This window comes from Watersipora subatra, chromosome 1 (assembly GCF_963576615.1).
Source record: "Watersipora subatra chromosome 1, tzWatSuba1.1, whole genome shotgun sequence".
NCBI classification, from domain to species: domain Eukaryota; kingdom Metazoa; phylum Bryozoa; class Gymnolaemata; order Cheilostomatida; family Watersiporidae; genus Watersipora; species Watersipora subatra.
In genome coordinates, this window is record NC_088708.1 from 24607472 (window position 1) to 24623129 (window position 15658).

At 37.2% G+C, this 15658-nt stretch overlaps 2 protein-coding genes across 3 annotated transcripts in view; one reads left to right on the plus strand and one right to left on the minus strand.

The window, feature by feature from the left end:
- Nucleotides 1-15047, plus strand: part of LOC137397436 (small ribosomal subunit protein uS5-like) — a 476780-nt gene extending 461733 nt beyond the window's left edge. Inside the window, exons 1-5 of one of the 2 annotated variants that reach the window (XM_068083727.1) lie at nucleotides 10825-10936; nucleotides 11679-11915; nucleotides 12016-12297; nucleotides 12578-12737; nucleotides 14818-15047. In XM_068083727.1, the coding sequence (XP_067939828.1) occupies nucleotides 11682-11915; nucleotides 12016-12297; nucleotides 12578-12737; nucleotides 14818-14969 (828 nt within the window). In that variant the 5' untranslated portion in view covers nucleotides 10825-10936; nucleotides 11679-11681 and the 3' untranslated portion in view covers nucleotides 14970-15047. Of the gene's footprint in view, nucleotides 1-10824; nucleotides 10937-11678; nucleotides 11916-12015; nucleotides 12298-12577; nucleotides 12738-14817 lie in introns of those variants that run through there. The other variant, XM_068083732.1, reaches the window with a different exon arrangement.
- On the minus strand, nucleotides 4664-10841 carry LOC137397445 (DNA-directed RNA polymerase III subunit RPC10-like). The gene is made up of 3 exons (XM_068083737.1): nucleotides 10682-10841; nucleotides 7631-7718; nucleotides 4664-5134 (listed from the first exon to the last, which is right to left on the minus strand). The coding sequence occupies exons 1-3, from the start codon at nucleotides 10790-10792 to the stop codon at nucleotides 5007-5009; spliced, it is 327 nt and encodes a 108-aa protein (XP_067939838.1). The 5' UTR covers nucleotides 10793-10841; the 3' UTR covers nucleotides 4664-5006.
- Nucleotides 15048-15658: the final 611 nt, after the last annotated feature.

Consider the following 15658-nt stretch of genomic DNA (forward strand, 5'->3'; position numbering starts at 1 on the left):
CTAAACTAAAAACAAGACAAAGAAAAAGAGCGGCAACAAACAAAATTTGGTGACCCAAAAGCAGCGCTATCATTGGTCATCATCATTAGACCACCCAAGGCAACCGGTGCAGAGGACAGGCTGACTGTCCATGAATCACCACTGAGGGTGACCAGAGTGCGCAAAAACTAATGGCCAAAGCAGTTACAGGAATGTGAGGCAATGCTTACTAGGCTCTTCACACATGTGGCTTAGTAGTTAGGTCACCTGTCTGCAGAACTGGCAGCACCAAGTTCAATTGCAGGGCTATGTGGATTTTCTTCCCTCTAACTTGATCGCTACAATTGGACACACGAACGACAGACTGACAAACAAATACTGAGATTTATATATGTATATACCATATATATAGAGTAGGATGACTCTAGTGAGGGATTCCAGTTATTTCTTATTCAGGAAGGCAAATCAGTTTTAGTTTGAGCTGAATAAAAAAAAAACTTTCCTTTTTTTTTAAATATACTGGCGATAATCAAATGATATCCATACAAAATGGTGGCAGCGGTGTTTACTTTGGGATTTACAGGGTGAAGGATACTAGTTAGAGAGGTTGTTGCTTTAGGCAAGCTTGAACTGAGTTGAGAACACCGGAAGCGAACCCCCTTGATCAGTCTTAGTGAAGAAGATGGGCGGGTCTGAAGCAAATGTGCCCCAAGTAGCAAAACAGGTATTGGCTATAGACCACCGTCTCTGACAATACTCAGTGCATTCTATTTCCATGATCCCGAAAGCTAAGTAGAGACAATACAGAGAGGCCAATGGACTAAAAAATCAGGAGAGCAATCAGATAGTTCTCTTCTTTATATTTTTTTTGATGAATGGGCAGAGGACATCAAGCGCAGTAGGAATATTTCAGAGGACACCAACAAAAATGTTTTGCAAGCTTTTGATACATTATGGTTTTCATCGAAATAATAGCAGTAATAGAATAATAGAAATAATAGCATAACTTTAACAGGATGGTCCAGGAGAAAGATAGAATAGATGTATTTATCGATAAAATGCATTGTCAGACTGAGTATTGTCTATAAGACATTGGAGGAAGAGCTTACCAAATATGGTATGGTAGTTAGTCTCAAGAATTATAAGCCTTCAGAGAAGCTGCAGTCCATGCCAGATTTGACAGTAGAACAAGCAATGATACCAGCTCACTAATATGATAGTGTCAAACAAGTTCCAGCCATGGTAAAAGAAGTGGGAAGAGGAAGCTTTTTAGGGGATGTATCTAGTGACAGAATGTTGAATATGAGAGGTTACGAGAGGAGAATCACCAAAAATGACAATGAGGAAGTACAAAAGCAGTTCGAGGAGTTGGCCAAATTGAGTGCTGAGCGCGGAGTAATGGTCAAAGAGTTGGAGAATGTGAGGCATTCAGAGCGGCGATTGAGCAGTTGGCTGAGGTCCAGAGGAGAAGTGCTGATAGTAGTACCCTGGCCCCACACTAGTTGAGGTTCAGGCCGAGTTTGATAGGTATGGGCCTATGTCAACTCCTAGCTCTGTGGTGCCATCCCCTGTGCAGTCGGTTACGACCCAAGTAAAGCCCTCCCACAGGATGCCTATCGAGCCCTCCTCTATGGAGGAGAGCGTAGTGAAAATAGAAAAGACGAAACGTGAGGTTAAGGAGTCATTACTGACACAACAAAAAGTCTGGGCTAGCCAGGGTTGGAAGTAGTATTGGAGACGTTGTTGGGCACGTTGGTGACGGTGGAGGTATCAGTAGTGACAGAGGTAACGGTGGTAGTGCAGGAAGTGGAGGGACCACAGGGGGTAGAGAGAGAAATGCTGGCGAAAATTATGGCAGTACAGAGAGCCCAGGATTGGCGTTGGATCAAACGAGTTGATGGAAGAATCGTAAGGTAAACTCCACCAACAAGGTGAGTTTCTGGATGAGTTCACGTCTATTTTTTTCGTGTGTGTTTCTGGTAGGTTTGAGGCGTGAAAAAAATGAAAGGAAATGTTGTATAATCGAGTTGGTGGGCTCTAGGCTACACTAATGTCTGAGGCCATGGCAGTTACAGGTAGCGACGATAAGTTTCGAGAAGTCGGTGACGTAGTAATACCGTAGTGAAGGAGTTAATATATAGGCAAGTGGAGGAAAAGACGAGGTTCCTCTTAGCTACAATGCCATGTAAGTAAATACACTAGTTTGTACAACAAATTATGCAGCTACTTATTCTTTTTGTTTTATCGGCATACCTGATGATCTTTTATGACACACTAGACTGCGAGTGCACTAGTACATGTAATAGAGGTACCCAATAAGTCTTTTATGACACACTAGACTGCGAGTGCACTAGTACATGTAATAGAGGTACCCCATAAGTCGTTTTCTCTCCCTAGTGCGGCAAGAAAGAAAACAATATTTTAAGACTCACTATGGGACTCTCGTTATTCAAATCAAATTTGGAAACTGGCACCAACTTAATGCTTTACTCTATATGGAATTTTTTATGTAATACGAAACAAAAACTGCATAAACTTTTTATGTTAATTAGAATTTATTTAATAGGAAGTTTATGTCATAGAAGTGTCTACTTAACGTCTAGTACGAGCTAAAGAGAATGGTAAAACTGGGGTAGTGGAGCTGGCTATGATTTCTTTAGACTGGTGCTTGCCTATGTTGGTGGTCCTTAAGAGCAACAGAAGTTTGAGAATATCTCTGCTGTTACACACCTAAACAGACAGGTGAAGCAAGAAACGTTTTAAGGACACTTTCTCCAAACTCAATTCCAACAGTAGTTTTTGGGAGATTCTCTTATTACTAGTCTCTGGAATTTACCACATTCCTTTCTCCATTTGGGCAATTCTTGTAAAATAAGCTCCCGTTTGGACTATGCTTTGCACCAGAGATATTTTACTGATAAATGTTGAGGATAATGGAAGCAGTAGACAGAGTAGTTGTCCACATGGATGTGCTGATTTCTGGTGACGACCCAGAGGAACCTGATGCTAATTTGATGCAGGTGCTCTAGAAAATCAAAGAATCTGGTTTGACCTGGTAGAGGATGGCAAATCAGTTTTGGGTTTGAGCTGAATGAGAATAAATCTTTTAGAATCTTTTCTGAAAGCATTTATACGGACAATCAAATGATATCAAAACAAAATTAGAGTAGGGTACGAACTTTTTAGCCATTACGAGTGGTGTAGGGTTCTACAGCAGCAAGTTGGGTCCTTAGAATACCAGCTTGTTGTTTTTATCTGGTGTTGTCAGTGTTAAGTAAGGAAGGAAAGTTGACTTATGCGTGGCTCAAGCTTGGGTGAATTCTGTTCCAGATGAAAGTGTTCTCAGCGAGTAGTTGTTGTTACTCCTTAACTCATAGTCACCCTGCTGTAGGATGTTTGACATAGTTTTGTTGTCATAGCTGATCACTGTGAAAGCTTTGACTCGATTTTTGTCGAGTAAGCTAGCTTATACATACATGTAAATGTCGAATTCTTGCTTGAAGATGCGCAATTACTCAGCCACATTTCCTTAAAAGATAATCTGATTTGCATTCTGATACCAAAAAGAAATGTAAGTAGCAATACGCTAGATTTAATAGTCCGCAAGTTGTCATTCTCCAAACATAGGCGCTACAAACAAAGCGCCGTATATATGTATTTTATATACATTATATATATTATTATATACATCATTATATATATACATACATTTTATATATATTTTACGAGACCTAATTTAATTAACACCACAAGATGATGCAAAATTTAGACAATCTTGTAGCGTATGCAGAACTGCGCTTGAAAAAATAACTTGTGAATAGCTGCGGACCTTCCCCCAGAATGTAAGTTTGGTTTTGTTTGCTAGTACAAACCAGTTCATTAAAAATTGGAAGAGTTGAGGCTGCTATAGATCAATGTACTCCAAGTCACACGGTCAACTATGTGACGAAGTAAACAGAGCTGTGCCCAAATTGTTTATGTAGTTGAACTCAAATTAGGTGTGAATTGTTTTGGTAAAAGTTAAGGACAGCACTTAAATTTGAAACAAGCTTTTGGTGGTTACTGTCCAGTATTGTGTAAATGAGGTTGTTTCGCTACCTATGTGTCTACTCCCTGAAATATCATTGACAGAACAAGAGCTTTTCTCAAGAGCAATTTCACAAATGTTCGATCGAGTAGCTGGGCTAAACTAACTTTTGCTACCATTTTATAACTGATAAATTATCTGTTTACTCGGGTATGGGTATTTGGGAACTTTGCCACAATAATTTGAATTGTTAAACAAATTCTAATCCTGAGCCATTACATTTGTTTCGCAAATGAAACCCCAAATCGATTCCACTTGTACGAATCAAATGAAAATTAACTTAAACCAATGCAGATGGGTTTTTTCAAGTATTTAAAAGGTTGCATATTAAAAATGTTTAGCTCGATTGACATGTCTCATAGGTACAGTAAAGAGTATAACAGTTTCCTGCAGCCTGTTAGTGACATTTACAAAAAGAGAGTACCCGAGCAAAGCATAGCTATTTTAGAATTGTCTCCTCTTTTCTACTGTAACCTATGCCCATGACTAAAACAGTCAAAACTAGTGACATATTTCACAATGTTAGAAATTCTTTAAGCTTGAATATTAATGGTTCTAAATTTTGCTGTCCTACATGAAAAAAGAATGCTTGATGAATTCAGTGAAGCAGTTTTTATTCGCCTTTCCAACAGAAACACACAACTTGGATCACTAATATGAGTTGTGTTTCAAGTTTGGTCTGTTGGTTCATGAAGAACATACTTAGGAGTCAAAAAATTGAGACGAAAATGGTAATTGATGGCTGGTGTGTATTATGCATGCTATGAATAACACCATAGCAAATAAGCTGCCATACAGACCAAGACATGCCGTCAGTAATTCACATCCCCAAAAGTAGCTGCACTGGCCTTACAACGGTTACAACACAACTTGAAAGGTGAATATTATCAGTTACAACTGAGAGATACATCCACGGTGATAGCCGGCTGGCAAGCTTCTTTCACTCTCTCCACCTATGCCCACACTGGGGACTGCAGCATTTGTAGAATGTTGTCATTGGTTCATCAGCTGACCTTGTTTGTATTTGCATGAAGTACGCACGGCTATGACTACATTTTGGGCACGTTTCTGCAAGCATAAAGAAAAAACTAGGTATGCATATATGCAAATAAATGACACCCTGCGCCGATGCTCAAGGTAAAATAACAGCCAACGTCTATAAATATTCAGCACTGACTTGAAAGTGTTCAAGCCAAAACTTAGCCAGGGATATAAGCAGGCTATGCTCAGACTAACTGTAAACAGTATGATGATTCAAATCCCGAAAACATACTAAACCTTGATTCGGTTCTGACCTGACCAATAGCTAACTTTCCATTGGTTAATCAAAGTCTCGAAGATCAACAAGTTCAAACTAGCTCTAGTACCAGTCCTACGTTGTTTTAATGAATGGCTTGCAGCCATAACATGTCATCATCCGCCGGTGGTATACAGGAGCAGAAACTACATATGTGAACCCACGAGTGCTAGAACCAGGCTCAGCTACCCCTCTACAGTAATACTTCGAATTACGAGTGCTCCAACTTACGAGAAACTTGAGATATGAGCCAGCTTGTAAGCAAGTTTTAGCACTAACATACGAGCCATGTTTGAGATACTAGCACGTGAGTCGGTTGCCAAGTATGCCGGAGGTGTTTTATGACAACAGCATCAATCTGTATTTCAACTGCTCAGGTTATACTTTTGTACCGCGTTTTTGTGCGCGCTTTCCAGTGCAGAATTATGTGAATTAAAAGTACTGCGCGTAGACTGAAAGTTTGATAGTAAAATGAAAAATAATGCAAAGAAAAAGCAAATGATAACAATTGATATTAAACGGAAAATTATTGAAAAATATGCAAAATGTGTATGTGTGATTGAGCTAGCTCAGCAATATGACAGAAATACATCCACAATTATCAAACAGAAGGATTATATTCAGGGCGTTTAGCTCGCAAAAGGACTAACCATAGTTTCTAAACGGCGCAGCGATCTTCACGACCGCTGATGGAGAGACCGCTCAGGCATTGGATAAAAGATAAACAATTGGCAGGTGACAGCGTAACTGAAACGACGCTTTTTGAAAAGGCCGGTGCTATCTATCAAAACTATAAAAATAGACATTCGGACAAGTTGGCTAGTGGTTGTGCATTAAACCTTTGTGACGACACCTGTGTTCGTCCTAATCGCAACATGTTGAAAGGGCGACAAAGGCAAACGTCCTTGGATAGGTTCATCTTAAAATGGCCGGCTAGTCGTGAAAGCGAAACAAAGGAAAAATTAGCTAACCAGCAAGAAACTTAAAACTATGAACGCCGAAGAAATTTTAATTACGTTAAGTTAAAAATGAAAGTTTGCTTTTAGGTTTGCTTCTAAGTTTGTCTTTTAAGACTGATAAAATCCAAATTTATCAAAGTCAACTGTTGTAATGAAGGATAACTTATCTCTCCCCCCTGGCAAATGCTAGCGTTAGCTGCTATTGTATGTATTTCATTTTACATTTTAATTTATCACATTTCCTTGCATTATTTTTTATTTGTTTCTTTTTGAAAGCATATGGTAAGTTAGGACAATAACCAACATGTTCTTTCTGTTACAATATCTTGTTTTGAGTGTTTTATTTGCATTTTCTAGAGTATGGAAACCAATCAATATATATTTAATTGTTCTATATATAAATAAATTGCACCAACATACGAGTAAATTGACATACGAGCTCAGTCTTGGAACGCATTAAGCTCGTAAGTCGAAGTATGACTGTATTATAGAGTTGCCTGTTCATAGCTCTTCATGCATTAAAGAAGACAATGTTACCATTGAAAACTTTGAATGATTATACAAGCAGAGATTTTCCAAAGCACAGCTGTTTACCCTACGATACAGCCATGATGGCATGGTAAGGCATTTAGGACTGTTCAATTCAATAGCTTGCCTTTGGCATCGAATATAAGTTTGGTACAAGCTAGTGCTGTTTTGGGTCTACCTCAGCAAGCATAGGACGCTGATTAGTCCAATGATTTGAGTTAAACAGTCCTATGACTTGAGCTAAACAGTCCTACGACTTGAGTTAAACAGTCCTATGACTTGAGTTAAACAGTGCTATGACTTGAGCTAAATAGTCCTACGACTTGAGTTAAGCAGTTCTATGACTTGAGCTAAACAGTTCTATGACTTGAGCTAAACAGTTCTATGGCTTGAGCTAAACAGTTCTATGACTTGTCTATTAGATTCAGAATGAGCATTTTTGTTGAAAAACATCAAATCTTACTCAGTTTTAATGACAATGTAGTCATGTATGGGCTAAAATTTGTCTGCGTCCGTTTGTACTCTCTTGAGTGATGATGCTTTAATGAGGCATGCCAAGTGCAATTCTAGCAAGACATATACACTATATAAAATACATGTAAATGTTAACCGAATGTGTTACAAAATAAATTGTGTTAATTGTTGAATAAGAGCACCAACAAATAATTAAGAGCAAAGCTTACGTAAAGGAGTGTACTGAAGGCGATAACAACCACTGTAGAATTATTAATCTCAAGAGAATTATGCAAATCTCATGTCTCAGAACAGGGAATCGATTACCTTCTGTAGAGTCCACATTTTTCCAGGCTTCAGATCCACCGAGCACATCATCCACTTCCTTCAATTTAGGGTAGGTCCTCCGCGAAACCTAAAATAGGCAATGGTTCGCTGAACTATTATTCGTTAGAGTAGCCATACGCTATAGCGTAACTCACTGCTGTTTCGTTAAGAGACACTTCCATATAGACGTTCATGATGACTAACAAATCCCAAACTTTTACCTTATTTGACCTTGTTTTACTCAGCCTATATAATGGAATAAAACGAGCCAAGTGGCGTGGCCTAAACCACTGAAGCTTTTCATGTACTTTTCACTTAGCATAATCACATTGCAAATATTTTAAGTTGTCCATGTTCCACTAACTCTTGTTTATGAATAAACAATATTACCAGTTCATAAAATTAGGATTTATTTAGGTATGGACTCTCGGATGTTACGAGATATGAAAAATAATCAACAATGCAGCTAAAAGTAGATTGTAGTAGAGATAACAAGTGATTCATACTAATTGGCTACTAAACGGGCACCTACAGCAATGGGTAAATCATATTCAAAGCATTAATAAATTTTAACGTGGTTGAATTATCTTATTTTCAGTTTTTCTTTGTAAGTTTTACTCTAGAATTTTAACAAAACAACTGCTTGATTACTCTGCTATGAAACTATCATCTCAGAAAAATTACTAATTGATGAAAATGGAGGCATGTATTTCTTTCTAATTCCTTTGGTTGATTTGCTAACACGGTTTTTCACTGCAAGTCCTGGGCAAAATGTTATTTTGTCAGGCACATCAATGTATGCATCAGTTGGCGAAATTCAACGCGATTACTAACCATTCTCAAAGACTAACTATTGAATTGTTAGTGTTAAATTTGCATATATTTACTATTTACTATATATCTATTATTTTGACGTACGTTGTAAGCCCATTGACTGCAAAATTTAAACTCGGACAAAAATTTTGTTGAATTCGTGCGATGAAATAAGATTCGTATGGTGAGGTGAAAAAATCACCATGTTCCACTTTGTAAGATGAAAAAACTCATATATCAGGGTAATTGTATCCTGAGGGTGCACTGTAGTATGTGTAATAAACTAATTATAATTAAAGAAAATTTTGGTAAAATTTTATCTAATTCAGATGCAATGATACCAAGCTGTGGGCGGCCTGGTTTACACCACATGTGAAAAGCTTAAAAACAGCATGTGTGTATGACTTTACAGCATTCTTATACATTGATTAGCCTGGTATACATAACCATTTAGACCGAGAGCACCAATTGTATAATGTATATGGTATATTCACAAAATAGCGCAAAAAATTGGAACGTACGTTTTTAAAAAAGTAGAGGGTCTGATGTTTTTGGCTGTTTGTACTTGGGTGTTTACAAAAATGTATGCTGCTTTTTTAGCATACTTGTTTTTTGTTGAGGCATTGGCTGGCTCCAGCATTTTTAACAGTTATGGTTTTAGCGTCGGCAGTTATTAATATGCTAATGAACACACTGTTCGTGTAAAACCACTATGGATACCTGCCAAAGTATACAATTGCGCGCACGCCACATCACCGACAATACAGGAAGCCTCTACAGCCAATACAGGAAACTGAAAGATCCAGCAACAAGAGTCGACTGAAGTACTTGAAGGCATTAAATTAGCATGCAAACAAAATTTTAACTCACTAATTGCAGTTTGGACCAAATCTTACTTCTATGTACCAACGCGCTTCATTCAACATTATTGCAGTTTTTTAAACAGACAAGCTTCTTGGACATCAGATTATTAACCATTATCGTACTTTTTGCAAAATCGTGATTAAATTAGTAAATAAACGTGCTACTACGCGACTTTCAGAATTTTTGAGCGTCAATTCTCTATTCTACAGAGGTGTTCATAATAAACTGGAACCTCTTTTTTTCACTGAACAATTTCTCAAATTTATAAATTGTTGTTCCGATTTTGTTACTAGTAGTCTTTGTTACAGCTCTCGTTTCTCCCACCATCTGCCAAAACTCTACCTATGGACTGTCACAACTCTCATTTGACTGTTGAGACTCACAGCCATATGGGACTGAGCAAACAAACATGGACAACTGTTCGAGTAAGGATGTCTCTTTCATTAGCTAGTTTATCCTTTTGTCATTAATATTAATTGTTTAGAATTTTGTTAGTTGGGTATTTTAATTGTTGGAACTGTAGAATAAAAAATCAATTTTTACTGGTAAATGTAAGTATTGCTTACAATAATTTAACGCCTTGAGCAGTACTTGAACCAGTAATAATCAAATTAGTTCCTGCACGTTAAGCGAAAGTGCACAAACTAAACATAGTCAAACTAGAATAAGATGACAAAACAAATTCAATGAAAATGTTGTATGTAAATTCGGATTAGTTATGCATAACATAAATTTCTCCCAAACCACTCATAACAAGATTACATATCAGCATGTGTCAAGAGAGGATTTCTTGTTTCTAAAATGTATACATATAAATTCTTTGTTTCCAAAATCTGGTCTTGTAGGTATTGCTAAATGCAAAATAAGTAAATAAAAATGTACGTGGTGTGATCATACCTGCACAGATTGTCATTTTTAACCAATAAAAATTGAAATGTTCAAAATTTAGCTTACATAAACACTCAAGAACATATGTTACAGCTGTTTGAATTACACATTTGAAATCAGGACAACATAAAAAATAATTTGATAAATAATCTCCGACTATTAACTAAATTTACAATGAGTAACAATGTTGCATAAGCGAATTTTGGTTTTGCAACAAAGGTGTTCAGTTCATTCACATACTAACGTACATAATAATATCGATAGATATCAAAGATAGCTATCTAGATCTCTATGCTAGTTACTAGATTGAACTAGTCTGCAACTAAAAAGTTGACACTTTGTAACATAAGTGTAGCGTTGGTCAGCGAAGCAGTAGGTGGTTGGTAAGCAGTTGGTCAGTAGCAGCTTTTAAAACTTACGAAGCTTTGGCTAAGGTATTAAGCTGCAACTAGTTAAACGTTCGATCATGAATACTAATTTAATCACCTTTCTCTTAACCCTGTGCACATAAGGACATGCACTGCAAACTAAATTTACTGATCCGCTCGTTTCTTCAACTTTCAAAATATTAGCGCACGTGGGACAATAAGAAAGCATTTCTGTTTAGACTCATAGCTATTGTACTGCCGGAAACTAAGACCGACCGTGTAGACGGTTTTTCCGATCTCGCATACTATCCGATAGTGTGAAAAACATTACGCTGTTTCCTCCTTTTCTAATAAAATCGAAAGAAAGAAACACGTAAGCCTGTTAACAATATCTAAATCTAGCTTCATCGCCTGTTGCGTTCGATATTTTCCATTCATCTTCAGTTAGCGTAAAATTTAACTCTTTTAGTTTCATAGCAAAATCTACTGTTGCTTTATTAAACTTGTTTGTAACGTTTTTTTCAATTGATATATTCGCATGTCTCTCGTTGTGTAAAAGTAGGATCACCAACAAGCGTTAGTTTAACTAATGAGTTTTATCAAAATCATACATGATAATGGCTACTTCTAGAGGGGAAGTTCGAATATTATGATATAGTGTAGTATGAAAAATGATAACCCAAGAATTATTTAAAACGTTGAATGAATATCATCTGATGATTTACAAAATGCTATGTTGAATGATTTGTTGTAACTAGTTAATAGCTGCAATAGTGCTTACCGAGACTAGGCTAAGCGTTCAAAACGTGTACTCGTTATAAAAATAATAACGTTCACTGTTGTTATAGTAGGACCTTGCCAAAAGGCCCGTGTTAAATTTCACAACAAGACTAGCTACCGCTTGCATTACATCGTTTTCACTAAGGCAGCTGGTACTAGGCTTACGAATTTAGTGGGAGCTGCTTTGCAACTTTAAAACCAAAGTTGATCAACATTAATTGGTTAATCATGTAATCAACGTTATTAGATTTGTTTCCTAGCTTCATAACTAGCCTATGTGTAAAACGAATGTCTGCGAGGAAAAAAATGCTTGCTTATTTCTGCGTTCTTCGTAGCAAATGGCGGACGCAGCAGCTCCAGCACCTGAAAGCGCTCCAGCCGGTGAATTCCGTGGAGGTTTTGGTGGTCGTGGAAGAGGCCGTGGCAGGGGGCGAGGACGTGGAAGAGGCCGTGGACGAGGTGGCAAAGATAGTGACAAAGAATGGATTCCTGCTACAAAACTTGGTCGACTAGTCAAAGATATGAAGATTAAAACATTAGAAGAAATTTACCTGTTCTCTCTGCCAGTGAAGGTATGTCAATAGTACATTTATTTAGTTTTCTGGCCTTTCTCTGCGCAGTTTCGAGCTCTCAATTGAAGAGGTCAGTTTTTTTATATAGCTCTTTTTGCAGGAGTTTGAGATCATCGATTATTTTCTTGGTGCTACACTGAAAGATGAAGTATTGAAGATCATGCCTGTTCAGAAGCAGACCACTGCCGGTCAACGAACTCGATTTAAAGCGATCGTGGCTTTAGGCGATTTCAATGGTCATGTAGGGTTGGGTGTCAAGTGTTCCAAGGAAGTAGCCACAGCTATCCGTGGTGCCATCATTCTTGGGAAGCTGTCAATTGTGCCAGTGAGGCGTGGTTACTGGGGTAATAAGCTTGGAAATCCACACACCATTCCAGGAAAGGTCAGCATCTATTCAAAGCATAATAGTACTCTGATATAAATGCTGCCAGTTTGTGTGAAGATGCAACTTGTTTGAGTCTTTTTATGAAATGTTGAGCTTTTACTTTGAAGATATCCTGTTGGGGGAATATCTGATTACTGGTTTGGTGTAGATAATTCAGTTCTTGCGTATGACAATTAACCATCTTTGCTCTCAATTGATAAAGGTTGAGGCTTGATTGATGTGTAATAAATATTCATCTCGTTAGTTTCCAATTTGTGATCTCTACAATTGATTGTAGGTTCATGGAAAATGCGGAAGCAGTTCTATGAGACTGATTCCTGCACCGCGTGGTACAGGTATCGTTGCTGCACCAGTGCCTAAAAAGTTGCTCACCATGGCTGGCATTGAAGATGTCTATACCCAGTCTGTAGGAGCCACGGCTACTCTTGGAAACTTTGGTGAGTTGTATATTTCAGCAAGAAAATACAGCTTGCATGTTAAAAGATGTGAATGTAAAAACCAATTTTCGTGTAACCGTTATATTATTAATGGACTGCTCGAATAAGCCTATCTAGTCAATGTGCCTAGTTGCCAGTACGGGACAGCATATGGCTCACCCCATTTGACAGTCAGTTGTAAAGTTTCATCAAAATTAACAGTTGTGTATGGGGATATCTGTTAAATATATGACAATGCCAAACTTATCTCTTCCAATTGTAGTTGGGTAATAAGTGAATGGTTGCATTAACACAATGACCATGTTGAAACATCACTTGATGTCCTTAGAAAATATTGAGGGTCTGTGAATAACATATTATAAGCTGATTGATTTCGTTGCTTGTTTGAAACAACAAAAACCCAGGATTGTGTTCTTGGTTGACGTAAAAAATTCCAATGATTTATATCATGTTTTTACAGAAAATCGCTATTTTGCAAAAAAAATTGCATTTTTTAACATACATTTTTGCTTTGTCCGTGTTAAAAGTCTGTCGACGCTGTTGCTGAAACAGCTACGTTTTCTTCATTTACAATCTCATCTATTAACTCGGGCTCTGCGCCTCGAATTGCTATGCTACTGTGCATATGGGCCCTCATTTGCGCCTTACTTTTTCTATCATTTTGTTATGTTATGATTTAATATAAATAAAACAAACAAACTCGTCGTGCAAGCATTGAAAGAGTGTTCACCATTTTTTCATGTCTTTGGCTCTCGTAGGTACTCTGTGTGAAACTGCTAGTAGCTCTACTACACTAACTTGCATGTACCATATGTCTCGTATATAAGCCAACCCTATAAATCGTAACAAGCCGTAGGTATCTATCAAAGCAAAATGCTTCAGAAACGGAGTGGCTTTCGTAGGCTTAGTACAAAACATTTCTGATCGATGAGTAGTTGTATAATTAGCCTATTGTGTATCTGCTTAATCAAAAGGAAATGATCATCTATTTGCAATGAAAAACACGTTTGCATCTCATATTGGCCTTGGTTTCACTTTGCAAAATTCTTTTTTTATTTTTTATAGTTATTTCTTCGTGATGATCAGACCCATTACAGCTATGTAGGTTTTACAAATAGTAGATAATTGGACTACTGATGACTATCTACTGGGGGACTAGTAGTAGTGACAGTAATAATGCCGTAAACTGTAGTAATAGTGGTAACTCATCTGACTCGTAATATGCTCAATTCGTCAATCACTGTAGTATGCAGACGGCAAAAAGTGTTTGGAGTCATTCTGCAACACATTTGTGGTTTTTTCACTACATCAGACGATGTAAAATTTTATACCACTCGATTCGGTCAAATTTTATGACAACTCGCATGCATCACTGTCAAATATATGTATTTGGTTTTCCTTAGTACTAAGGTGTCTGGCGTATACGCATGTAAGCTGTACCTCTTAGCTTGTGTTCTAAAATTGGCTTCTACTTGAGGATATACGGTCATTTGTTCACATATGTTTATATGACTGTAGAATGCTAGGAATATACAGTACGAATTTGTTTAAATAAATTATGTAAGTCACTGATGCTAAAAAATGGGTTCACCAGCATTCTGATGTGCGATTCAATAAATGCACAGACAATTTGTATGAGCAAAATAAATGTATCAAATAAATCATTAACATTGAAAAAAATCTGTTTTTTTTTAATCTTCATTTTCAACTCTAATTGTGCTAGATTTCTATTTGTGATGGAAAATGATATAAATTTCAGTGGAGCTCAGATTTGTGAATGTCTAGTGTAGTAGGCCAAACAAAGCAAGAAACTAATATTCCAAAGCATGTTATTCAGTTTTTGACTTGTCAGCAGTAAATTTGGTTTACCATACTGTATCCACAAATTTAAAATGATGAGCCGATCTAGCCAAAAATATCACATCTATTGTCAACTATAGTTGGGTGTTAATACCAAAATGGATAAATAAACCCACCTTTTTCATTCCTAGGTCTCAGTGGTATGTAGGGTTTTGGATAAATATGGAATTTTATGTTTGCTTACAGGAGCTATTGATAATTGTCTGTTAATCCATTTTAGCGAAAGCCACATTTTTTGCCATTTCCAAGACCTACTCCTTCTTGACACCTGATTTGTGGAAGGATACTGTTTTCACCAAGTCACCGTATGAGGAATTTACAGATTATCTGGCAAAACATCATGATCCAGAAGCAAGGAAAGTTGCCGCTTAAAAGGAAATTGATATAATCCTGCTTCTTGTTTGTATGTCTGAATAAGATAATGCAATAAAGACACTCACTTTCCCCCCACTAACAGTGTTTCATGTTGTTTATCACACAGGTTCAATGTGATTGTGTAGCAATTAATTTATGTTGCTAAGTTTTTGCCGAAACAATCTTAAACATCTAGCTGGCTGATTCATGTGCTGTATCATGGCCAAAGCTAAACAAACCCGCCCTGTCAAATGCATAAGTTACCTTCCTGAAGAAAAGGAGAAGTCAAAACATATTTCTGGTTTACAGTTATCGCGACTATGAAGCTCATTCAATCTCCTACAAGCTAGTACTCTATGGTTTGTATCAACAATGTTCAGTCTTATAAAAAGTGGGCTGTGCTGGTCAACCTAGCTTACCTCCTTGAATAATAATAAAACTTATGTATCGTATCTATTAGATGAGAATGCTTTTCCATGTTTGAAGGGAAGGTACTACATAATTTATTAAGGTGATGTATATGTAGCCAATAACATCAAACTAAACTACAAGCATACATGGATGTATCTGACATTTTCTCACTTCCTTGATTGGACAAAACCTGACCATTGAAATAATAGGATGCCGGTCACGGCATGATGCACCAACAAGCCAAGCGCAAATCTGCAAAAGGCGTATAATATTAATACAGCTAGGCGAGCCTATTT